General features: G+C 36.8%; 1 protein-coding gene across 1 annotated transcript; it reads right to left on the minus strand.

Annotated features, from left to right (window-relative positions):
- Positions 1–844: 844 nt before the first annotated feature.
- LOC139142367 (E3 ubiquitin-protein ligase HACE1-like) lies at positions 845–26,162 on the minus strand. The gene is made up of 26 exons (XM_070712286.1): positions 26,003–26,162; positions 24,759–24,813; positions 24,480–24,569; positions 23,714–23,818; positions 22,845–22,920; positions 21,975–22,052; positions 20,797–20,850; positions 20,080–20,162; positions 18,904–19,000; positions 18,035–18,136; positions 17,091–17,197; positions 16,643–16,790; positions 14,859–15,571; positions 14,235–14,303; positions 13,298–13,385; positions 12,936–13,044; positions 12,130–12,227; positions 10,900–10,987; positions 10,085–10,234; positions 9,073–9,134; positions 7,909–8,043; positions 6,962–7,093; positions 6,054–6,152; positions 5,316–5,386; positions 4,676–4,789; positions 845–2,365 (listed from the first exon to the last, which is right to left on the minus strand). The coding sequence occupies exons 1-26, from the start codon at positions 26,064–26,066 to the stop codon at positions 2,263–2,265; spliced, it is 3,090 nt and encodes a 1,029-aa protein (XP_070568387.1). The 5' UTR covers positions 26,067–26,162; the 3' UTR covers positions 845–2,262.
- Positions 26,163–26,726: the final 564 nt, after the last annotated feature.

Raw genomic sequence — 26,726 nt, forward strand, 5'->3', positions numbered from 1 at the left:
GAACGCCGCCATAGCTTGGCGCCCTTTTAAAGGGAGGCTCCGCCTTTAACCAGGCTGTGCGTATTTACATAACTTTTGTTTATACTGAGTATCCTTGCATAAACGATGAATCACTTATAATAAACTGTCCACTGTCAGATTTTGTGTTGCTGTTTACTACTGTGTTACTGTGAGTGGACAATGTGGGAGCCATACCCATCCAAAGATGGTCCCTTCCATATCACATGATGCAAGCTCCAAGCTTGGGGCTTTTTTCCCATGATTCAAATTACATGGGCAACTTCCTGTACTATTTTTATCATTTTCGTAAAAAATCAGGCGAGTTATAAATGGTGAAAATAGCTTTTCTGAGGTAAATGACCACAGAGCTACCACATATGTAAAAATCATCCTTGGTGAACTTCCCCTTTAAAAATTACACCTATGATCTATGTAACGTTTCTTGAGATCCAGACATTCTCACACCGCTATGTATTTTTCGTTCACACATACGTACACCTGCCATTTACATTTTGAGATAGATCTCTCGCACAAAGAGGCCCCACTATGGCTGAAAAAGCTTGGGGAAATCTTTGTAATCTCATTACAGTATGTTTCTTTTACCAGTTGCAGACAGTCCAACGTATACAGCCATGCTCTGTTCGTAAGTACCATTTATAATGGCTTGTCACTAATGGCAAAGTATACAGAAATTGATTCTCAATTTACAGTCGATGGCAAAAATTGAAAGAAGGGAACAATGGTTTTACACTAATCTGGAATAATAACTGTCCCTGACACAAAAAATATCAAATCCATTTCCTTGAAATCATAACTGATTTGATTGAAATCAGACGAAAGCATGTAAACATAAATATTTTTATTTCGTTCTAAACAGTTAGATGACATAGACTGGGTTCTTGAAAAAATAAGTACATCAACTGTATATAAAAACAAAGGAACACATTTGATACGTTTTAGACGGTTTATTCTCTGCAAAAAGCGCTCTAAAATTTATCTGTCTATGATTTATCAATAATTTTTTTGTTGAAGGAGTATTAATAGTCTAGGGGAAAATGGAAGTGCACATTAACATCTGTGTTGGTAGACTTTTCAGGAGTGACTGATAAAATGCTAGATTGTACTCTGACCAATGATTTGAATCTACCTTTGGTGTAACTGCAAAAGTATTGTCCAAATTTATAAAGATCCTTGTGTGTAGAAAAACAATGGAATCCTGACCTTTTTGTAAAAATTCACGGAAGATTTTTGGGGAGATTTAGAGTTGAAAGTTCACTGAAAGGTTTTCGCCTGTAAATCCTGACTTTTAACCAGGTGCTTTCTCATTAGAGCATTTTGTTCAGCGTCGTCAAAATTTGCGCAATACCTGCTGTAGCTCTTCTTTCATTTTTGTTGATGTGGAAGGGGTGGCTCACTCTATGTGATGGCGCCCTCAAGGGAAGAACTAGTTAAACTTTTGTATGCGATTACACTTTCTGAAAAAAGTGAAACCTGTGTGTGGAGAACCCTTCTTTGTCACTATTTGTGTCCAGTCAACTATGAATGATTCCCACAAAGTATACTTTTTTGACAGAAAAGGTGGTTGAACGGAGAAAGATTACCAAACGATGCAGAGAAAGCATTGCAAATACAGGGATTAATAGGTGCACACAGCCAAGAGTTTGAACACTACACAAACTGGCATTGACTTGGACAACGACGAGATCATGGACAATCTGTACATTTTACATCTAGTTTGAAAATATATGACATAAATCAGACAGAGAACTATCAAAGTGGCAACCCTTTGATGGCACAGACAGTTGGCGTTGAAAAGCTATTAGCGTTTATGTACATGGGACAGTCCCATACCAGGACATTGCTTGGCACCTGTACAAGCCTTGACTTGAATAAGGCTGGTGTTTGTAGAAAGTCGTGAGGTCGACATCATTTTGTCTTGTTACGTTATTCAGTTTCAAGGAAGCATGACAATATTAAAAGAACCAATTATACAAATTATACAAAACAGAACTACATAAAATAGGACAGCCATTCATATTCATATCAGATCTCACTCTTGCAAGCGAGAAAGGGGGTCTACTTTATGGAAGAACACATCACTAGGGGGTCTTTAACACATATGTTTACAATGTTGCAACATAAAATGTAGCATACTACTAGGGGGCCTCTATATGCAAATATGTTATTACTGTTAAATAAACTAGGCTGATTTCTGACCAATAAGATTGCAGAATTCTGGTTCAGCTCCCCTAAGTTGGGCATTTAAGCTAAGGCGTATCCCTGACTACCACACTGCAGAGCCACCAGCAACCTGTTCTTCAGTTCCTCTTTGGTTGGATATTCGGGCAGCTTCAATAAATTGATACTGCAAAGCAAGATTGAAAGAAACAGGTAAGAGATTATATTTACTTTTGTAACATTATGCGTCATATCTTGCAAGGCATTACGCATATTTTGCAAACATTAGCAATGATACTTGAAAGCTTATAATGATAATATGCGGTTGTTAATGGTGCAGTGATATGTGCACATTATAGCCCTTCCACCCCTATTCCCAGTGAGCACGTCCACAATTACCCGTGATAATAATGGTTTGGCCAAATCATGGTGGGGAAAGGGTTAAAGTATAGTCATCATCTCATCCAATGATATCAAGCCAGTTCTTACAGAATCATGTTCACACACATAAGGTAGATTGTGTGTGACCACTATCAAAATGACCTTTCCAGTTTTCCTCTTCCGCTGTACCTGTCATAATCACATTAACCCTTTGAGTGCTAAAGTCTATTTTTGTCCCTTTTATAAAATGAACTCCAGTCAATTTTTCTCAGATTTTTGCCAAAATTTTGATTACAAAGTGTAGCCAAAGAAATGTGATGTCCATTTGGTCCAAAATTATCAAAAACTTACTGAAGAATTCATAAAAATTGGTAAAATTTTGCACTAAAATTTTGGCGGGAGAAAATTACAGCGCTCAAAGGGTTAAAGTCTGCAGGTGAGAACCATTTCTTTATTCCATACTGAGCTTACAGTGAAGGGGAAATGAAATGCATTGATGATTTTTCAAATCTCTCTCAGAGTCACTGCCCCCAAGGTAGAATGCACCCCGGGAACAGATATTCAGACTCTTTATTTAAATTCTTAAATTCTCTTCTCATCTACCGGTACCTTTCATGGGGACTCATTTGAAAGTTCATGAAGCATACGAAATTTTCTGCGTCTCACTTTTTCAAAAATTGACAAATTTATTTTTTTCCCATAGAGTTAAGGCAGGGATAACAGCTATTTTGAATTTCAAATAACGGTAAATTTCAGGTAATTTGTTCCTCTTGTACCAAATTTTTTCACGGAGACCCCTGATTTTTATTCTTGATTTGGTAAGGGAATGGTTGAAACTTTCATTGAGGAAAGTTTGAGCAAAAATTTATTCTTTCACTCTAGAGGGTGTAGTACTTTAATTTGACTAGTAGTAGCATCAAATGTTACAAAAATATTGGTATCTTAGCAGCTTGCCGATACAAAACATCAAAGGAATGATCAGCTCATTATAGAATTGACACCTGACTCTAACATTCAGACATCTCATGATTTAACCCTTTGAGCGCCAAAATCAATTTTCGTCACCCTTATACCGTACTCGTCCGAGTATAAGCCCCTGCTCGTATATAAGCCCCCCTTCTGATTTCAGAGGATTTTAGAAAATGCATTACATCCGTGTATAAGCCCCTACCCTAGTGTAACTCCAATACAGAAAGGTTAGGAGAGTATATTTAGTTACTTAACTTGGTAAAATTACTTTTAGATAATAAAAAAACTATTAAAAGATGTTAGAACAATGGGAAACTGGAGTTCCCTTGACAGCATCGTAAGAAAAATGACACGTTTTCCCATTACTATCTTGATTCTTTGACCCTGCTCACCCCCGTCGCCTAAATAGAATAGTCTCACTCACGTCGGCCATTGTTCATTTTCATTCACAGCCACGATGTTTTCATGCTTGAAACATGCAGTTTCTTTTGTTTGAAGCAATTTATCCTTTCATTTGTGAAGACTTTTCCTGGTGACTATTACAATTTTCACTTCTATGTTGTTGTTTTCACAAGATGTAGACAGTTTGATACTGGAATACTTAGTTGCCTTTCCGTGTAGGCAATGCATGCCTGTTCACTGTTGATCAGCTAGCACTAGCAGCATACATGACGTCTTTTTTCAAGTTTGGGGGGTTTTTTTGACGCTGAATTTCACCGAAATGTCACTTGTGTATTCAGAGATTGTACAATCAGTTTCTTTGGATGTGTAAGTCTATTTTGAAAGCGATAGAAAGATCGAGTGGTGTTGAAAAAAATCGTGCATAAAATTAGCATAAATTAAGCGTCCATGCCAGACAACATGGGGTTGCTCGAGTATAAGCCCCTCCCCTAGTTTTACAGCTGTTTAGTGTTGCCGAACCGGGGGCTTATACTCGGACGAGTACGGTAAAATATACCGAAGTCAATTTTTGTCAGATTTTTGCCAAAATTTTGATAAAAAACTGTGGCCGATGAAATGCTGTGTTCATTTTGTCCAAAATTATCAGAAAAATTACAGAAAAGTTCATAAAAATTGGTAAAATGTTGCACTGAAATTTTGGTGGGAAAAAAGGCTATACTAGCGCTGCATGTACCTCCTGACTTACCAAGTACTAGCTGTTGGAAGTAAGTTTGGCACATAACGGACTGGTGAAATGTTGAACCGTTGGACTCCACTGCCTCCAGATAAATAACCAAACCCACCATGGGGAACTCTGGAACTGTGAAGAAAGAACAAGTTGACAAAATAGGAATGTTGAAAGACCTCCAGGTAACTTACAGTCTATCTATGGTTGGTGTTCTGAGAAAAAAATGAATGTGATTGTATGTAATATTATTGGGACAACAGCTTTAACTTTTGAGAATGTTTTATTTTTTTTCAGGAAAACAAGTACATGTTCTAGTCCTTCTCCCTAAAGCATGTTGAGATACAATTGTTAGCGTGACAAAGACAAAGCCTAATATACAGCATGCAACGTCGTTGTTGATGAATGAAGTCTAGATCCGACCTAAGGTCAGTTGTCAACAATAACATTGTACACTAGAAAGATACAGGTTGCAATGACTAGTCGACCAGTAGAAATACTGACATGATTTCTGAGCTAATGGAGTTTAATACATGGACTCATTTGGGCGAAGGGATTCAATGTCGCTATTGCACTGAAAAAGTCGCAAGTGGGGAGCAATGTTGTCAAAACTACTGTATTCGGTTCTATTTCTCACTCTACTCCAATCATCTGGGCTTACCTTCCGGTGACAAACTGAAGGAGCAACACTCTCTCCTCTTGGCTGAACTCATTGACCACTTCCCAGAACCACTGCAGTAAGATTCAGATGGAAATTGGAAGGACACAGTGAATGCAATATCAGAGTGATATAAAATAAACCTAAGACTGAACCCTTACACCACAATGGTTTGGCCCAAAACCAGTGTTACCAATGGTGATTGCAGACGTGTTTGCAAGGAATACGGGTGAAAATATTCAAGGAAATCAGTCACTGTGTATTAATGTTTTCAATCATTGATTTTCACTTTGGTAAGCAGCAAAAAAGTACACTGCAATACCTGAGTAGTGCTATTAATGTTCCCATCGGTAAATATTAGTACCGACATAACTATGTGACTATGTAACACTATATGTTACAAATTTTGGGCGACCAAGAAACATTAATTCCTGGAACCATGCGTACACCAATTTTGAAGTTCTTTACAAATTGCATTTATTGTGAGTTGTTTCTATGAAAATCGAGGCTGGCCTAGCTACTAAGTCACATGATTTCCGAAGATGTCAAGCGTCTTCAATACAGTGAGCACATATTAGGTCTGCTCTCAATCTTAATTTTTCAAAGCATTCAAAAGTTTGCAAAAATTTTATGAACACAGCCACATGGTTTGTAGACCGTAGTCATCAATTGTGAGACAACTCTGATCATTGGGGTACTGTCAGCGACGGAAAAATCTGTTTGTATGATGTTTTACACTACCTTGATGAGAGGTTCATCCACAGTGACTCCACTGTTGTATTCTGAGTTATCCATCCAATCCTGGACGTCTATCTCCGGTAGTCCGGACAACATCAGTTCCTGTTGGTAGTAGCAAATATCATATATGGCATGAAAAGCACATAAATAGAGACAGACAGACAGACAGAGACAGACAGACACAGAGACAGACAGACAGACAGACGGAATGGATGTAGCATCACGATTATTTCAGTATTCATCACCGATTTCGTAACTTTTAAAAAATACGTTGTGTTCACAAAGTCTTGACATAATGGCTCATAAGAAAATGTCTGAATACGTTAAAGGGAAATGTACGGGGGCTGAAAATAGAAATAAATTTATGAGCTAAAGTGTCTTGCCTAAATACTCATAAAAAATGATGATCAGTGAAGGCAAAGCTTCAATGAATTACTGCAACATTAACCTGTAAATATATACACCCTCTACAGCACGGGTAAGCTAGAGTACCAAATGGAAATAGTGCCTTGGGGCGGACACTCCAACTTTCAAATTTTTAACAAATTCTTTTCTGATCTACTTCTTGAAGGGGCTCATTTTAAAGATATTGAAGTAAAAAAATTTTTATTCTCTTAGTTTTTTTGAAAATCGAAAATTTTACTTTTCCCTGTAGTTTTAACACCGGGATGGTGGCCATTTTGAATTTGAAACATTGGCAAATGTTTGATAATTTGTTTCTCCAGTACCAAAATTTGCGCAAATACCCTGGTTTTTATTCTTGATTTAGTCAACTATAGTTAAAATTTTCACTGGGGAAAGTTTGAGCAAAAGTTTAAGTCTTTCACTTTCGAGGCTCATACTACCTTAATAAATGCAAGAATCGTATACACAACTCTATTACCATTTGACCGATACATGCTGTGTCTTACCAACTCATACTCATCAAATAGTTGGACCAATGCCGGGGGTATGTAGTCATGGAAACCCTTCAGGAAGCTGTCAATCTGTGGCTGGATGGCTCGGGTCATTCTCAGTTCAGTTACCAACTGTACGTACTCTGCCTGCAAAACAGGAAAAGGAAGCAAAATGAGTTTTATGAATAAAGAAATTTACACTTCTATACATAATGAATAGCACAGTAACAGACTCATGTACTCCGACTATAAAAGAATCTTTGGAGAAAAGTGAGATTGATTTGGAGTCTCTTATGCTGACTTTTGTACATTTTACAATGATATAGCCCTTTTTACCACAATGTTTTGACCCAAATTTTTTTTTTTAAATCACTTGTTATCAATGGTGAAGGTAGACCTGCCTACTGGGATTTGGGTGTGAACAGGTGAAAAGCTTACAATGCTGAAAAGTAACAAAATCATTCTTTAGCATGAGAATTTTGTGGAAGATGAAAAACAACAGACGGTGTGACTTTTGAAAACGGTAAATTCATGTAATGTATGCAGAAAAATATGGCAGTGATTGAAAATTGATAACTTGAACAAGAACTTTTACATTTTGTGCGTATGGAAAAGAAAAGTAATTACAAAGATTGCCTTACATGTTGCCAATTGAACTAGAAAGAGATATATAAGTTCATCCAAGAAACCTTCTCTCACAGTTGGTAAGGGTGTATTATTACAGGCCTGAAGTTTGCTGCTTTTGCAAATGCAAAGTTGGTTTTGTGAACTTTGATCAAGCAAGAATAGAAGACAAAAGCAGAGATGAATATTTTCACTATAAATTTAATGATAGAAACAATTTGGGAACTGCACAAAAACCAAGCTGGTTTACAGGTGAGTGTAGTTTCATTTCAGTGTCTGCATATATTATCATACATTATCATATATTATCATATATTATCATATGTTATTATCCTTACTTTGTTTTCATTGGACACATGGATATTGGCACCCCCTGGCTTTAATTCCACTTCCTGCATTGCACCGAATACATCCGTCTCCACGGAAAAAGTCAGCTCTAATCCGATGTCTGTGATGTCGTGATCTAAGATCCACTGATGAAATGAACGGAAAGATGTGATTGCAAAGAAAAAATACACACTGTACATATTCATAGACTAAGTCAACTTCTTTCAGGATTGCTGGAAATTTTTGAATTTTTGAGTATCTGCACTTTGCATACATTATTGTGCAAAGTACACACTTTTGCATGCACATACACAATTCTCAAAAATTGAAAACATTGAAATACAGTACACAGTACAGTTATACATACATAGCACATTAGCTAAATAAAAAAAACACACATAAAACACACGACAAGCGCTATCTTTCAATAGCTGTGACATGACTGTGAAACAACTTTCACAAAAATCCTTTAGGTTAAAATGTGCCCAAGGGACAAATACAATACCTTTTTAGGCCTACCACTTCTGGGGACTCACTTTGAACCTCACAGAGTATATAAAGTTTTCACATGCTTATTTTTGTGAAAATCAAATTTTACTTCCCCCATATATTCCAGACACGGACAGTGGCCATTATGTATACCAAATGCAGGTAAATCTTAGATAGTTTGTTTCATTAATTCTAAAATTTGCACAGTGACCCCTGATTTTTTATCCCTTTTCCTGCCAAGTCCATATTTCACCACCAGGTCAAGATGGTTAAAATCAATGAAACACAACGTATTCCATATGGTGTATTTTAACACAATACTGTACATTTGAAGGCTGTTGAAAACATAATACTGTAAAGTTGATTTTTTTTTGGACAAAAGATGCTATAACATACCAAGCCAAGTGGGTGAAAATACGTCATGTTTTGGCTCAATACCGCTTTTTACTGACTTGGCTGATGGGGAAGTGATACAGTTGTTACTGTCTGGCAGGAAAAGGGTTATTCTTGACTTTAAAAGAGAGTGATCCAAAGTTTATTTCAGACAAATTTGATTAAAAAATTTCAGCTTCTGGGTACATACTACGTTAATGTAAACCCTATAATACACAATAGGATAAAGTAGGGCACATCTAGATGGAGGTCGTTCATTATATTTGGTTGACAACTAGCAGCACATAATTTACCTGTAAATTTTTAGCATACTCCGGGTCAATGGACGCCACATCATGGTAGTTCACGGGAATACCTGATCCACAAAAATAACGGAAAATAAGATGATTCGGTGAGGTTTTTGAGAGCAAGAACAAATTTGCAAACGATGCCTGGTGAGAAAAGATGGGCTAAGCAACTAACTGTACAGTACATTACATACAAGAGTTGGGACTTTGGAGGAAAGAAAAGTGTGTGTGTTAAAATCAATCTCATTGAAAAAGACTTCCATTGATAGTGTTTCTCTGTATAAACCTGGAGAACAAGGTGCAAAAACTCTCATGGTAAATATTTGGGTACACTGAAAAGTTTGTTGTCCATACAGATTGGTGTCTTTTTTTCCTTTTTTTCTGCATTTGATGATGGTGGACAAGAATGCTAAAAATTGACACGGCCCTTACACAGAGTGCCCTATCGTCTGATGTCTAGTCTGTCCGTAGATAGACTTTCATACAAACATTACCTGATAATACATGTACTCTGATTAAGGCAAGATAATTACGTTGTATTATAAACGATTATACTATCGTTGAACATTTTGCATTTTTTCTGTGAGACTTCTCTAACCCCTGAACTCCATAGAATGAAAGCTGCACGTCCGTCAAATGTTTCCATTCAGGTAGAATGCGCCTTGGGGCAGATATTCAGACGCTCAAATTTTGGCAATTCTCTTCTGATCTACCACTTGTGATAGCTTATTTTAAAGTCCTTGGACTAATAAATATTTTCACCATCTAAATTTTTTGAAATTCGATTTTTCCCCATAGAGTTAAAACAGGGATGGCGGCCATTTTGAATTTCAAGTATGGGTACATGTTAGGTAATTTGTTTCTATGGTTTCAAACTTTGCACGGTGACCCCTGATGATTTATTCTTGACTCAGGAAGAAAATCATTGAAATTCATTACTGTTCATCAGAGCTAGGGATTGTTTTCTTTCATATCCCTTATGTATAAGTAGTTTAATGCCTCAAATCTGTGGACTTACCCAGGATGTGTTTGTAAAAAGACCTCGTGAAGTAGACCGAAAGTAAATGCTTGTGATAGAGTGCCAGTCCCATCAGTTGACCGGCAAAACGGAAATAATTGAGGTGGTCCGGGTTGATGGAGGAGTTACTATTTGGCTGGAATGTGGAACCTATTGACAGAGATACACAACAAAGTCATGTGACAAATTAGTCCACTCATGTCATGAGTTACAAAATTCGAAAACTTGTTTCTGCAATACCACAATTTTATAGAGTTAGTAATATAATATTAAAGAACTCATTGTATCATGAATTTTGTACGGTGGAATGTGCTGAATAGTTTTTTTATGCTAAATTAATTGTTCTGTGATCACATTACTTTATTTGTAGCCAGTTTTTGTATTCGTTGTATTTTGTATTTGTTGATACACACTAAGTACTTTTTCACATAGAATGCAAGTATTTGTAGCCAGTTTTTGTATTCGTTGTATTTTGTATTTGTTGATACACACTAAGTACTTTTTCACATAGAATGCAAGTACGGTAGCTCACAAACACTGTTTTAATGCTCCTTGTGCGATGTAGATACAGTTAAAATGCTCATGTGTTGAATATTTTATTGTCTCTATCTTGATCTCCACAAATATTGAACCCCTTCACCACATTGTTTTGGCCCAAACCCATTGTTATCAATGGTGATTGTGGACCTGTATACAGGGAATCGGGGATGAACAGGTTATTAATCTTTTCACCACCAGGCTTGGGTACATTCCAATTGTTTTCAATAGGGCGGATGGACCTTTATTATGGTAAATGGGCGGCGGTGAAAACTTACCATCGGCAGACTGGGTGAACAGAGCGTAGTCTGGGTTCAAAATTTCCTTGGACAAAATATCAAACCATTCCCGTACCACACCTTGACCCTGTGAATAATAAAGAAATGAAATCAGAATTAATTCGATTGATGATAAAATTTTGTTTTTGTGTAAAAAATTTTAAGGGGACACACATGTATGAGTGACTTGAACACTTTTAACAAAAACAATCTGTTAGATGCATATATGTTTGGTTGGGAAATTTGGAATATCTGTTATAAAACAGTGGTGTCGGCAATCTTGTAAAAAAAATGATATACCGTACTCGTCCGAGTATAAGCCCCTGCTCGTGTATAAGCCCCCTACTGATTTCAGAGGATTTTAGAAAATGCATTACATCCGTGTATAAGCCCCTACCCTAGTGTAACTCAAATACAGAAAGGTTAGGAGAGTATATTTGGTCATTTAACTTGGCAAATTACTTTTAGATAATAAAGAAACCATTAAATGATGTTAAAACAATGGGAAACTGGAGTTCCCTTGACAGCATCGTAAGGAAAATGACACGTTTTCCCAGTACTATCTTGATTCTTTGACCTACTCACCCCCGTAGCTAAATAGAATAGTCTCACTCACGTCGGCCATTGTTCATTTTCATTCACAGCCACGATGTTTTCATGCTTGAAACATGCAGTTTCTTTTGTTTGAAGCAATTAACCCTTATTTGTGAAGACTTTTCCCTGGTGACTATTACAATTTTCACTGCTATGTTGTTGTTTTCACAAGATGTAGACAGTTTGATACTGGAATATTGAGTTGCCTTTCCGTGTAAGCAATGCATGCCTGTTCACATTACTGTTGATCAGCAGCATACATGACGTCTTTGTTTCAAGTTTGGGGGTTTTTTGACGCTGAATTTCACCAAAATGTCACTTCTGTGTTCAGAGATTGTACAATCAGTTTCTTGGATGTGTAAGTCGATTTTGAAAACGATAGAAAGATCGAGTGGTGTTGAAAAAATCGTGCATAAAATTAGCATAAATTATGCGTCCATGCCAGATAACATGGGGTTGCTCGAGTATAAGCCCTCCCCTAGTTTTGCAGCTGTTTAGTGTGCCGAACCGGGGGCTTATACTCGGACGAGTACGGTAGTTATGTTCTTACTATTTTGCATACCACATGTGCTGGGTTATACCAAAGCAAAGTGTAGGGGTGTCAAAGGGTTCAGGAAGTGCAGACTTGTTTCTTACCATGCCGTCTTCTCCAGAAAACCTGACAGCAATACCCTGTTTCAGTTTGTGAGTGCTGGCTTGCGTGACCACTGCACAGCTACTGTTGAAGACGGACTCTGTCGTAAAAAACATACACTTGATGGTCAATTCAATTCATTCATAGTTAGAATTCTACCAAAATATAAAATAGACTTTAGTCAAAGATTTGAGATTGTTAAGTCAGGTCATCCTTTGTTCACAGATTTATTCTTACCAGTATTTGACATTTAACCTAGAAACAAATGTTGGTTTATTCTCTGTCACTAGAAAATAGATGACAATTGTTGTTTCTGGATTATTTAATCAGTGGCCATCACAGTTCGCCAAATACCGTATTCCTCCAAGTATTAAACTCTGCTTATGTGTATGAACCCGTCTCATACATGTTGAGCATATTTTGATATATCCATGTATACGCTCCTACCCTAGTTAAGCTCAAATTTTGAATTCAAAAATTGACAGTAGCATCTTTGAGCTTCGAGGTCAAGGCTGAGGATTTGTCAAACACTCTTGCAAGTGGTAAACCATTCAAGGTGGCAAGGGTGAAGAATTTCAGCATCATGCACAGCCATATTACAATTCATCACTATCCTAAGAGTACAAACTGATTTATTCATTAAAAGAGGCTCCATAAGTGCATTACAGCTATGAGGAAAATTGGGCCCAACATTCTGCAAGTAGAAATACCATTTTCTTATAAGGAATCTTCCTGAAACAAAACTGAACTCATTATCGAAGGCATATGATGGTCCCTTTGGAGTGTCTCTGAATTATCTTAGACATACCTCTGTGTATTAAAAGCACATCATCATCTATTGGTGGTCGGTGTACTGAAGCCTCATCTTCCAGTGGATGTAAATTATCATAGAACCATTCTCTTCTTAAATGGAATGGCTGAAAGAATATCAGAATATAAAACAGGACATTTTAGATTATAAGTTGTCTGCTTTACCCTTCAACTCCATTCGATTGGACAATTTTGTTCTCACATGGACATATTTGTTTGATTCAAGCATGCGAGACCCTTTGACCAATCGGATTCACTGATGCAAAAAGACTTGTTATGAAGATAAATCATGTGACTCTCTCTCAGCCAATCAAATGGACTGACACAAAGTTAAGGGGATGATTAATGCACAGAGCTTACCTGAGATTTAATGATATGCATGAACCTTGACATCAGTTCTGGGCATTCCAGTAAGAAGTCAAAGTAGTCGAAGATAATCATGGGATTTCTGTAAAACAAAGTGATGAAACACTCTGTCATCGATTTATGGGAGAATGATATTATGCTGATAAGAAAACATATCACAATATTTGAAATGAAAATCAGAAAACATATTACGACATAAATCATTTTTGCATGGATCCTGTAAGTTAACCCTTTGAGCGCCAAAGTCAATTTTCAACACCTTTACAAAATGTACCCCAGTCAAATTTTTAAGATTTTTGCCAAAATTTTGATGAAAAACTGTAGCCAATGAAATGTGATGTCCATTTGGTCCAAAATTATAAAAAAATACATAAAAATTCATAAAACCTGGTAAGATGTTGTAGTAAAATTTTGGTGGGATAAATTACAGTACTCAGAGGGTTAATCATGAGTGGTTTGTTATTATCTTGTTCGGCTCTTTTTCTGAAAATACAGGGAAACTTTGCAAACTTTGTCATTTTGCAAAACATTTCACAACTGATTTAAAGCATGCATTATCTGCACCACTACAAAGTTATGATAATTTGTAGCAGTATACTTCTTCATAAGGGGGGATCCTGACAAGGTGAAAATTCTGCAAAATTGGCGGTGGAAGGCAGTGGGTAGGCAAAAGTAATGTGTACTTAGCAAACACAATGCACTTATAGACTTCTGATGCTCTCTTCAACACGAGAAAAATCAGCATCTTTTGAAAGTCTTGATCTCAGACAAATTTTTTTCAAAAAGAAAAAGCATACAAATTTCAAAGCATTCTTGATAGGAAGACATATAAACAAACACCATATTCTTTTAATAGAACTGGAATAAAACCATTGGTTTGAAATTCTGACAGAACTTTGTTAATGATGGGGATTATGTCAAATTTACACACCTTGTGACCAAGAATTTCAACACTGCATCATGGCGGCAAACAAACTCTATAAACCTTGGCGATGTCATCCTGCAGGTAAAAATAATCCAATAACCATTTGTAGCTTTAGTAAACTTAAGACTGTTTCAACATTTGCTGACAAAAAACCAAACTAGAATACATTCTGATATTTTGAGTAAAGAAATATAGATTTAGGGGAAACAGCACTTTCTCTACCCGTTGTAAGTATATTATAAATTAAAACTTCAGATAAAACTGAATTTTTGAAAATGAATTTTTTGAAAGTGTTTGTGAGGAACATAGCAATTTGATCTGCACGTTACATATTTGTGTTTCTTTCTTCTTCCAACCCCATGTGGTATAATAGGCCAAACCCGGAATTCGAATCGACCACGGTACAAACAAAGCCATGTGCGAAAACGCGCATAGACGTACGTGTATTTCCATACGCGTTCGTACACATGTGGGCTTGTTTGTACCGGCGTCACGTGATATTTGGGCGTACTGAGTGTGTAGAACGCATCGCGTCCTTTTTATTCCGGAGTAGTATAATTGCCATGTAGCTGATACACAACAGTACAGATTAAACTAATCTATTTATTCTGGAATGGAGTTTCTACAAACCTCTCTTTAAACTGACACGAGCAACACATGTAGAAGGCCTGAGTCACGGCACAGAGTCTGTCAGCTGTTGCGGACACCATGTCATGCGCACTGTGCATATTATCATTCTGCTTATCGCTCTCCGTGAGCAGATTATTCCGCCTTTCCAGAACAGCTGCTGTAGGCGGCGTTCCAGCACTTTCCCTATCCTCAGCCACAGCTGTCAGGGAACTCGCTGAAATCAAGTTATCGATAAATGAAGACTGCGATCCGTTGGAATGAGAACTGTTTGGCATCTGTTGCGATGTACGTTCTGTCTGCTGTTGTTGATTGGACGATGGCTGTGATTCACTGGGAGATTTAGTTTGCTCACTGTCCTTTTTGGGTACAGGTGCTGTCTGGCCAGCACTAGATTTAGATTCTTTTTCTGTGCTCAACATGCCAGCCTCAGATCCATGAGACATCACCAACCTCATAATATTGTTATCGGTCTCCGACAATGTCCTGTCAGAATTTGTTTGTTCGGTTTTACTCCCTCCACTGCTCAGCCTCCGTAGTGTTCTGGCTCTGTGCTCTTTGTCAAAAGCTAGCTTGTCCAGCGCAGCCTCAAGTGCCCCGTCGACAACTGATTTGGCAACTTCTGATGCCCTGGCTTTGGCCTGTTCAGCTCTCTTCAACTCTGAACCGATGAGGAACAGCCATTCTTCCAGAGAGTTCCACAGCAGTTCAAGGGGCTATCAATGAAACAGAAAGAAACTAGCAGAGCAGTCATATTGGATCATATCATCAAACAAATTGATGTGCACATGTATGACATAGGTAGAATACGCCTGGGAGATAGCTACTTGTATCCCTGAATTTTTACAATACTTTGCCTGTATGCTGCTTTTGACAACTCATTTTGAAGCTTGTGGAGTAAATTCAATTTTCATTATCACGTTTTTGAGAAAACATTAAAAATTTTTTTCCTCATAGAGTTAAGTTAGGGATGGCTGCCATTTTGAATTTCAAATATAGGTAAATTTTGGGTAACACATTTTTTTCTCTAGTTCCAAAATTTGTACAGCTACGTTTTTATTCATGATTTTGAAAGAGAGTGGTTTAAAGAACCCTTGAGAAAAGTTTGATGAAATGTTTAAATCTCCAAGTTTTGACGTGCGTACTACCTTAATGTCTACTTGCAAATCTGGCACTGGGCGTATACGGATGGAGTTCAAACTTTAGACCTCACATCGCATGCTATTGGATAAAGTTGTTTATGTAAAGATACACTTAAAACAATCATTTATCTTTCTTGACTTAATATACAACTTAATTTTTTGTTCTGCTCATCTGAATTCTTGGAATAAATATTTGGATTGTACAGACAGAAAATCATTAAGCGGCTGAAGAACCAACTGCGGTCTTCTTTTTTTCACGTGATATTGTAACACAGATATAACACCAGACAAGCACTGATATGATTTAATTTTGTTGTTTTTTGACTGTTCAGTGAGGTTAAGAGAGGCAATAGCTGTAACTGGCATAATACTCTCACTACTTTTGTTCTATAAAATAAGAACATCCTCTATGTCTTCTCCTGTTAGTATGTTAAATTAAATACTACTGTATAAGCCTTTTAAAAAACAAATTCATGGAGTGAAACATGTGATGTAACGCATTTCAATATGAGTTTGGGAGTAGAACAAGAAACCTCATTCCGCAAAGACTGATATTGAGGGGAGATTGTGTCTCCAAGCACAGCTATTTGTCTATAATGTTTTTTGCAAAAAAATTCTAATTTCTGGAGTTTAAAGACACTGTACCTTAAATGGTGAAGTTGTGTTGTTAGGGTTTGGTGTCATGTAGATGGTCAGGTCTTTGTTGTCGGTCGACACCATATTGTGTAGTCGGCATAACATCCGTACACATCGTAACAGACTGTTGACCTGGGTGTTGAAATTACTGGAAACGCTGTAAATAGGAATAGAACACATTAGGTATATTGGCGACTTGGAGAGATTGGGACAAATTCTATATTCTGTTCTTATCAAAGGTGCATACTTTTCACATGTTAAAGAAAAATACATTTCACTGATAATAACATGAAATAATTCAGTTTCAACCAGCAGAGTAAATGGCAAAAATCAAGGCTTTGTTGTTCTCTACCACTAGAGGGCGCTGCTACTAACTATAAAATTTGGTGCAACAGAACACCGAATCCTGCATTTTAATGTACATGTACGGTACCATGCCGAGGAAATCTCACTTTACCTTAACAATTTGTGTCCAGCTGAGGTGGCAAGCTCCCCTAGGCTAACCATTATTCTGTGGTGCTGGCCTTCGCTTGCCTGGCTTAAGTATTCAAGAACTCTGTACAACTGGTGAAAGAGCAAGGGATACATACCAATGAAAAATGGGGACAATAAATCCCATATACATGTACATTCATATGAGAGGACCAGAGTTATGACATAGAAAATGAGTACAGAGTGAAGATTGAACCACTGCAGGGCATTGCTTTGAATTGGAAGTTACAGAACTGTGGGTGCACAATAGGTGAATTACTGATGACGCAGACATTTGCATACACTCGGCGGGAGTTTATGAATTCTCATAGCATCTCTTTGACCGTGTGATGAATTTGAATAATCATGATGGGCACTTTCGTGACATACGCAAAGAGAGGTCAAATGGTTGTACAGGGAACACATCTTGAAACATCTGAGTTCTCAAACAAAAAACGGAACATTTTTTCAGTTTATTTTCGCCTCAAGTCTAGTCACTCTATAGTCACAAACATCATATGCAAGATTCAATGACAATGAACGCCTGAAACATGGCAAAATTATGGGATTCTGGGACCAAACACGGCACATCCCATCAGTAGCGTGGCTTTTTTAACATTTGCATAGATTTACGATAATCCGGCTTTTATAGGGGAAGTTCTTGTTTAATAATAATAATAACAATAATATTGGGTTCTTATATAGCGCACATATCCACAAGTACATGTGCTCAAGGCGCTTTACAATTATTATGCGCTTTATTATTATTATGTTTAAGAGAAATATTATATCATATCACCAATAAATTTGTTATTTATTCATGCAGAAAAACTGTTTCAAGAAGCAGCCATATTTTTAAAAGTATTTGACACTTCGTTTATGACATTTTTGTAAAAATTTCTCCAATTGTGAAAAAGAACTTTCTCTTACTGTATTTTCTCTGAATTTTTCATCAGCTGCCATTTGTATCACTGCATCGAATAATCTGGGAATAAACTGCAGCAATACCTCACATGTCTCACTGTAACCACCCTATGATTTGAGGAAAAAACATACCATAGACTTATCAATAAATATATAAATGACAAAATTGTTAAGACTAGCGGGTAAAGACAGCATTTTCATCAATCACAAGTATTCTAGGGAGTCATAGGATGGAGTACACAGCTTGAGACCCCTTAGCAAACTTTTTAATTCATATCTAGAGATCTGCATCCACCAATCTGCACTCATTAAGTATTGGCAATAACAGTTAAAGTGATTGTTTGTGAGCAAGGATCAATTTCACCATCTGTAAAAAATCCACATCCCCTCTCAGAAACAAACAACTATATTTTCATGTACATATACTTTCACTAAGTGCTGACAGTGGAAAAATTTGAAACAAAAACAATGCAGAAATATGAATTTTTTGTACGTGTTATTTTGGAAACAACAACTTCTGAACTTTTCTACAACCAGTCATTGATTTTTCTGAAATTTGCTTGTTCATTAATTTGACTTTCACTCATCACTGCATGTTACAATGTAAAACTGATCTATGTGATCAGTGTTGCATAGGGTAAAAGTTAGCACTGGATTTCAGATGGCTTCAGTCATGAGGACCTGACTAGATATTTGTACTGTCACTGTACGTATATCTACAATATTTTGTGTTATGTCTGGAAAATGCTGAGAAAAGCCTGACGTCGGCATCAACAGATTCTTTAAATATTGCATCATTGCTTTGTTTTTCTATCTAGCTTTTCTTGATTGTTACAAAGATACTGAAAAGGTTGGTACAGGCGCTCAAATCCTACCTGAACACAGATATCAAGGGGAGTGTGGCCATTGTTGTCCGGTAAATACTTGGCTGACCTTGATAACAGTATCTGCGCCGTATCTCTCTGGCCATGGCTGTTGCATGGAAAAAGTAAAAAACTATGAGAGTACAGTATTGTAGATCTTTTTGAGTAGCTGATAGTTTCTACATGAGAGCAGGGCTTGTGAGTCGTGATCTTAACCTTTTCATCACAATGGTTTAGCCCAAACCCATTGTTATTAATGGTGATTTTGGACCTGTATACAGGAAATTGGGGTACTTTAGGTACTTTAATTCAGTTAAACCCAAATTCTCTGTAAACAGCTCCACAATCACCAAAGTCAATTTTTGTTGCCTAGCTGCATAAAAATATAACCCAGTGAATTTTTTTCAGTTTTCCTAAAAATTTTGATAAAAAAATGTATCCAATGAAAAGTGATGTCCATTCAATCCAAAATTACAAAAAAAATTACGGGAAAAAAAAAATGTCGCGCTAAAATTTTGGAGGGAGAAAATTACAGCACTCAAAGGGTTAATGGGCGTGGGCCAAACCATTTTCAAAGGTTCAACTACAATTCCCCTCGGTCAATTTTATATGACAGATCACTGAGTACACATATTGGTTTGGAAACAAGGTCATAATTGATGAAATTGTATGGAAATGTTGATATCGCTCTTAAAATTAAAAACTTTAAAAGAATAGAAGGTTTCTGGAAAAAACGTCAGATTGGCTATACCTATATAGATTTATGTAAATGTTGTTGAAAATAGCCTGTGAAGACAAACTATGGAAAAAAGTACCTTCAATCAGATATTCCCATCTGCCAATTATTGCTATCCGTTGAATAAATCAGTGAGTACACGCTATGAAGCTACTGTTGCAGAATGCGTTCACAATGGTCGCACATTAATAATACCGCATTGAATGCATCAATCTTATACGGTACCTCACTGAGACGAGCAATTTGAATGACTTTTTTGCGGTTTCAAAAAAAAAAACTGGGCTCTTTGGAAACTTGGTTCCCACGCCGACATTTTGAAATGTATGGACACAGGTGTGCCCTACCACCTGGTATGTCACACGCAGTGCTGACAACAGAACCAACCGCGTGGCATTTACATCCTTTGATTTTTTTGTACTTTTCTCTGAGAATGATTCATTTTCCCAAATTACCTGCAAGCAAAGAACAACGGCGTAGCGCCGCATATGTTCGGCCTATTCACATCGGCTCCGTTATCCAACAAACACACAACGGTCTGAAACACAGAAAAACAAGATCATAAAAATTTTCCTGATTTATATCCATTCAAGTGTTCTGTAATCCTTTTGAGTTTGATAAAATGATACTCTGACAATGGGGTAATGAAATTTTATACAGATATGAAGAAACTGGAAGGTTGTGGATAGTTAAGCGGGCCATTTTCACGACCCCTAAATGACCTTCCACCCTGCTAGTTTGTTCATACTCTTTTGATGAAACATTGTGTAACAGTTAACCCCATGCACTGAATTCTAAACCAAATTGTTGATGTCAGCAAAATTTACATTTTTGAAGCAAAATAACGAAGACTGAATACCTCATACCATAAAAAATACAGAATAAATGATAACGTAATGAAATAATCTGTGAATAATTGTTGTTGTGACCTCTGCCGACAATGAAATCATTTGTTCTGACAGAAGCTATTCGTAGAGACTATATTCATGAATACAACACATTGTAAAATATTTGCATATGGCTTTTGTTCTCCTTGAAGTTTGACTCAGTGTTTGACTCGGCGTTTCTGTTTACGTTCACATAATACAATTTGCCCAAACTGTGACACATATTTTCAGCTCCTGCCTGCCCATTATCGAGTAAATCTACTAAGTTTCATATAAAATACTTACACTTTTGTGACCGTTTTGACATGCAACGTGAAGAGCAGTTTGCCCTTGCCCATCCTACAGGCATGACAATAAAATTATCTGGTGTAAGTTTGTAAATCATAGAAACAATTGTTTTCACAAAAATGATTGAATTTCCTTCATAACTCTGGGGACTTTGAGAAGATCTATTATCGGAGCTGAGGTTTATGAGTTGTTGTAAAACTAAACTAACGCATACGTTGCACAAATATGAAGATATTTTAGTATCGAAATTTTTACCATGAAAAATTGAATTGGACACGGATAAACAGGAGCTGATCATTATTATTAGCTGTATTTCTAAATATAGAAATATATGCATAAAAATTAGCAACTGTAGACAGAATTTCAGGCAGTTTTTTTTCTTTCCATGTCCGTATTTACTGCTGTGGATCACTGACAAATACCCTGAAAGATATTTTCAAAGATTTCGTCAAAATATTGGTACTACAAAATATGGCCATTGTCCATGAAATATTGCAAAATCTTATTGAAAATTTCTGTCATTTAGTTATTTTGCATACATTTTGTATGATAGAACGAAGATGTTTAAAATAATGTTCATGATGAAGGTATGAATTCCCCTATGTTCAATGCATCTCATTGCAGCATTGTATTCATGCACAGCTGTTCCTCTGTTGTGTATGTCTCTCCGTCCTAGAATGACACAAATGCAGAATACAGGGATACGCCCACACAGCAACCAGATTATCATTTTACGATTTGTGGTAACAGTTTTGGAAAGTCAATAGAACCAGTGACAATATTTATCTAACTGATTATGGTCGAGCTCAACTCGGATCTCAGTATTATCGATTTACATTTTTATCAAGATAATGCATGGCATTTGATTCGACCAATGAATGTCCTCTGTTGATAATGACTATACTGTAAGTCAATTTGCATACTCAAAAAATGTTCATTTCTGCATAAATGAATATATAATTTAGGAAACTAAGCAGGAAATGTATTTGTGTATAAACAAAAAAATTGTAATTTTCTGCAAATGTTGACAAAAATGTTGAGGAATAGTCGTAAACTCTGTGTATGATAAAATATGAGCTTTGGTTTTTTTGATGTCATGGTACCAGGAAGTACTCTGGGGAAAAAAACTTGAAAAAAATTTCACTGGAAGAGTCAAAGAGCAGATTTTTACATACCTCTACATCAACGTCAGTAACATGCTGCAGCAAGTCGTGTAAAAGTTCAGTTCTTCCGTTGACAGCTAACCAGTGAATCTGTTAAAACATCATATATTGTGAAATTTAAGCTCACTGAATACAAACTGCAAATTTAACCACATAGTGAATCTAGTAAAAAGCAACATATTCTATATTAAAATTCATTGAACATAAACTGAAAATTTTACCGGGAAAAAGAACCAGATTTATTTCACTTATGTAAGTTATTGATGACTTTTTTATAAGCTTGGAAATTGTTTTAATAACAGACGATGCATTTTGGCTTGACTTTAACCACTGTTTAACAAACTGAATGAAATCTGTGTGTTATGCCATAGCAATGAGTTCAATGAAAAGCAGTATAAATGTGTACCACAGTGTGATAAATATTGGGAATATTTTATCCACAAGCTACATGAGTATTTGCGGTGGTGTATTCGGGTGAAGTTGTCCAGTTTTGGAATAGAATTTTTCAATTTTGCCCAGAGATATATGGTATCCATGTTTTACAACCTGCGTGTAAAGTACACATGACTGTGAACTCTTGGAATACAAAGTCGTTGGTCACCATGGTACATCGATGACTAATAAAAGCAGGATTGAAGCAGATTTATGCCCACAATGAACAATTTCACAACTCAACATCATGCTAGGGGGTCAAGTTGTTTCGAAAAGCTATGGGAGCCTTTATGGAGGCTGGGCCCACTGTTCTTAAGGTTTGCCCTAATAGAGATGAGTGCCTTTATTAGAACAACAAAGGGCCATTTTCCAATGACACAGCAACAGATACATGTATGCTTATTCACAAGGATCTGTCCTTGTGACAAACCGACTCACGGCCGTACTTACTGTGGTTAGACCTTCATTATTTCTGATATTTACATCAGCTTTGTATTCCAGTAGTTTTGAAATGCATTTCTTCTGTCTGAAAACAATACGGTAATTAATTTACACCCGTGTGCATTACAATACTAAAAGGAATTTTCAAAGAAGTAATTTGGCTTGACACAAAATGAAGCACCGCCATTGTACAAACTCAAAAATCAAACAGTGCCACTCTTCACTGGAAGTTCAAGTACAAATTGAAATTAGAAGCTCTGACGGCCTGCAGTGATTGATCATGTGAGAAAATTGACAAATTAGTTAGAACATGGATAAAGTTACAACACAGACTTCAGCTGAAAGAGTTTGATGACCTGCCCACAACAATTACAATTGCACCAAAAGAGAACACAACTATTATCATGAAAACGCACATTTGTACAAATCAGGAAAGTAAATAAAAATAACAAGTAATACTGTAGTAAGATGGGTTTTAAAACTCTGTTTAAAACGGGAACGATCATATTCAAACAGTAAAAAGCCTACATAACTGAAACTTGAGTGAAGATGTTCATACAGAACAGATGGGTCTCAGTTAAGGATATGTTCAGGATGGGTTCAGGCTGGGTCAAGGTGAGTTTATAAGAATATGTTCAGGATGGATTCAGTATGGCGTCATATGAGTTAACAATATGTTCAGGATGGGTTCAGGACGGGTGTAGGATGGGTGTAGCATGAGTTCGGGACGAGTTCAGGATGGGTGTAGGATGGGATCAGGATGGGTGTAGTATGGGTGTAGGGTGGGTTCAGAATGAGTTCACGATGGGCTCAGTACTGATAAAGTGATGAACTTTACAATTAAAGTTTTCTGATTAAATAGTAAGTGAGCAACTCACCCATTCCTTGCCGCAAGATGTAGCGCTGTACATCCAGACATATCCTGGTAGTTCACATCGGCTCCCTTCTTCAACAGTATACTCATACATTCATATGAACCACAACTGTCGATGGGGAAAATTTCTATTTGTTATCAACTGTATTCACAGCTTTATTAGTGATATCAGTGAAATTGGGAATTTGCATACTCATCGTATAATCTCTACAACACTTGTCCCAAATTTCTTCCTAATAACAACAACTGATGATGATTGCTCAGTTCATGAAAGGTGCGGCTGTAGTCGGGTGGTTTTTCAATGAATGAACCCTAAGGGACCATCTCAAACTGTCGCATAAGTTCAAAACACAAAATTCGTTCATTAATGGGGGAGGAGGGTTTTACCTCCATTCAATTAGCAAACTTCACTTTCACTCTTTTATTTTGTGATTTTAAGTACTGTTTACATTGTGTATAAAAATAAGCAAAAACTACACACTTGTACCAGCAAAGTTTGCTGTAACTGTTTCCAGCTCGATCCTGTCATGCTATGGTCAGTACAAATTTGATTGATTACTTGACAATGTAATGCTGTCAGTGGATACATATTCTTCAGTAGCTAGAGCAAAATGCTACATTGTACTCTAAGGTAGACATCAACATTTTGTACTTTTGAACTTTCGTTTAGGGGAGGGTGAGGGGGTTTGATGTAAACGAAGAAATTTCATTTCTTGAACTTATGCGACAATCTGAGACGGTCCCTAGGGAATCAGCTAAACATGACTTACTTTGCTGCAATGTGGACAAGGTTTCTCTGAGCTCTTCCAAACGGAAAGTTGACATCGAATGATGAGTTGGCTAACAGTTCTGCCACGGACCTGTCAAAACAAGTGAAAAAATACTAATTATCAATCGAAAGGATACAATTTCATACAGACAGGAATTTTTAAAAAGTTTGATAAGAATGAACGATCACTGTCTTTTCAAGGAACATGATATTGCATACAATGATAGATACTTTCAATGTCTTCGATGCTATATTAAACCATCATATTAGTTATACATACCTGTGTTGATTGGCTATTACCATTGGCATAAGTACAAATGCCGCAGCTGTGTTGTCTGGAATTGGATCAAAAGTACAATACCAGATGAGAAAAAAAATAATGTTAAGATAACTCAATTTCTATGCCTCAAAACAATTTCTTTTGATATCTTCTGGCCAGAACAAAATACAGTAGTCAACATTTAATTTTGTTTCATGAAGTTTAACAAAACTACATGTCCTTGTCTGGATTGAAATATTGGCATTTCCATCAGGCATCTATTTAATAATCGTGTGATGAGAGGCAGCTGTCAGTACAGGCCTGGGAAGAAGATTTGATATTCAAAGAGAAAAAAATTTATACAAAACAGTATATGGTTGATCGATTGTACTTGATGGAGGTCATTATGACCTTGTTAAAGTCCAAAGCTTTTAACTTTCTTATAAGGTCTTACCCTACTCTGTTTAGTTCTCGATGGTGCACAGGGATTCTCCCTGCCTGAACTGATATTTAAAGAAATTATAAACTCCTCTCAAACAGATTAAAAATGTTCTCTGAAAGAAAGCTTTTTTTTTTTTGAAATGTTCCAGTAGTAGACAAATTGTGTTGAGATAAACCTGAGTTTAAGTTGAAGAGGTGTTTCGACTGTCTTGGATAAACGTGGTACAAGTAGAATACAGACATAGCCCGGTACAGATGTTAAAAATATCTATTATCTAGATGTTTTTAGCTCTATCATAGTATCATGCTCTGCAGAGCATGTCTGGGAAGCCAGTACATATTAACACTATCATAATTTAAGGGTATTTTCAACAATCCAATTTTCAAAATTGCTATGAATTTGAGTTTTTTCCCCAAGTTTTCCCATCTCTAACATCTAAGAAAACTACAAACAAACGGTGCACAATTAGGGTAACTTGCGGTCGACGACCCGGTCACCAACGGTGTGATCGCCATACACGATTTACAACCACAAACAACCTCTGATGACTGTATTTACTTCCGGGTACAAACTGTCACACGATAATTATAATATACGAATCATTCGCCAACTGTCTATTAAACTGTACCTTCGTGTGTTAAAGGGAAAATCTCCTAAATGTAAGCCATCTTTCGATTGTACCAAGGCTGACGTTCTGTAATATGTTTAGCATCTGATCTCTGCCGCACGATCACGGATAGCTTATTACTTTGCCGGCCCGACATAACAGCGTGGATTTCATCGATTTCGTCTCCCGAAAGAGTTCATAATAATGCGGTCTTACCTTCGGGTAGCTCCACTGTCCTAGCACTTCTCAGGGAACGAGCTAATCGCTGAATTGTTTCCATGACTGGTCCGCGAAAGCCCGTCCCTTGGGGAATCACATAAGGCTGGAAGGAGACGACGAACTTGACAGCAAACACGACAATGCGGCTATTATCATATTCAGATTCGGGTTTAAATTTGAACGTTGAGGGCGGCCGGCAAATTTAATGGAAAACGTTGAATAGATTATTATAATGTTATCCAACCCTGCCATCGCATCGAAAGTGAAAGCAAGAGCGATCTTTGATAAGGACAAAAGTCGAAACAGATGGTAATGAAATATGGTAAAAAATCTCAAAGCTGGAGTGGATGCGTTTCCTCTCTATACAATCCGGCAAGTGTTACATTTTTCGGGTTTTGTTTTGTTTTCAAATTTTATTTTCCGTTTACATGTAGTTCACGTTCCAGTTTATAAAGTGACGCAGCTCAAAGTCGACTTCATAACATATAATTCTATCATCCTAATCTTTTGAAACTGGTACAGCATGAACGTCGCAAAAAATCCTCAAGCACATCGCCGACAACGCAGTAAATTAGTTACTTTCATTTGCAAATTTCATAATTCAAAGTTTTTACATGATATAAGGGACATGACTTTTCGCCAGTCACAATGTTTACATAAAACAAAACAAGCACAAAGTCCTGTCTCATGGCCAAGCTAAGTCTTGGCAAAGCTAAATCTT

The sequence above is a fragment of the Ptychodera flava genome, chromosome 10 (genome assembly GCF_041260155.1).
Source record: "Ptychodera flava strain L36383 chromosome 10, AS_Pfla_20210202, whole genome shotgun sequence".
Classification (NCBI taxonomy): domain Eukaryota; kingdom Metazoa; phylum Hemichordata; class Enteropneusta; family Ptychoderidae; genus Ptychodera; species Ptychodera flava.

Bases quoted from the DNA above. Each gene is read 5' to 3' on its own strand.
- LOC139142367 (XM_070712286.1), bottom strand. From the start codon at position 26,066: ATGGAAACAATTCAGCGATTAGCTCGTTCCCTGAGAAGTGCTAGGACA. The intron at 22,921-23,713 runs GTGAGTTGCTCA...TATTGTTTTCAG, and splicing joins CATCTTGCGGCAAGGAATGG to ACAGAAGAAATGCATTTCAA. The intron at 19,001-20,079 runs GTAATTTGGGAA...TCCATGCAACAG, and splicing joins CCGTTGTTCTTTGCTTGCAG to CCATGGCCAGAGAGATACGG.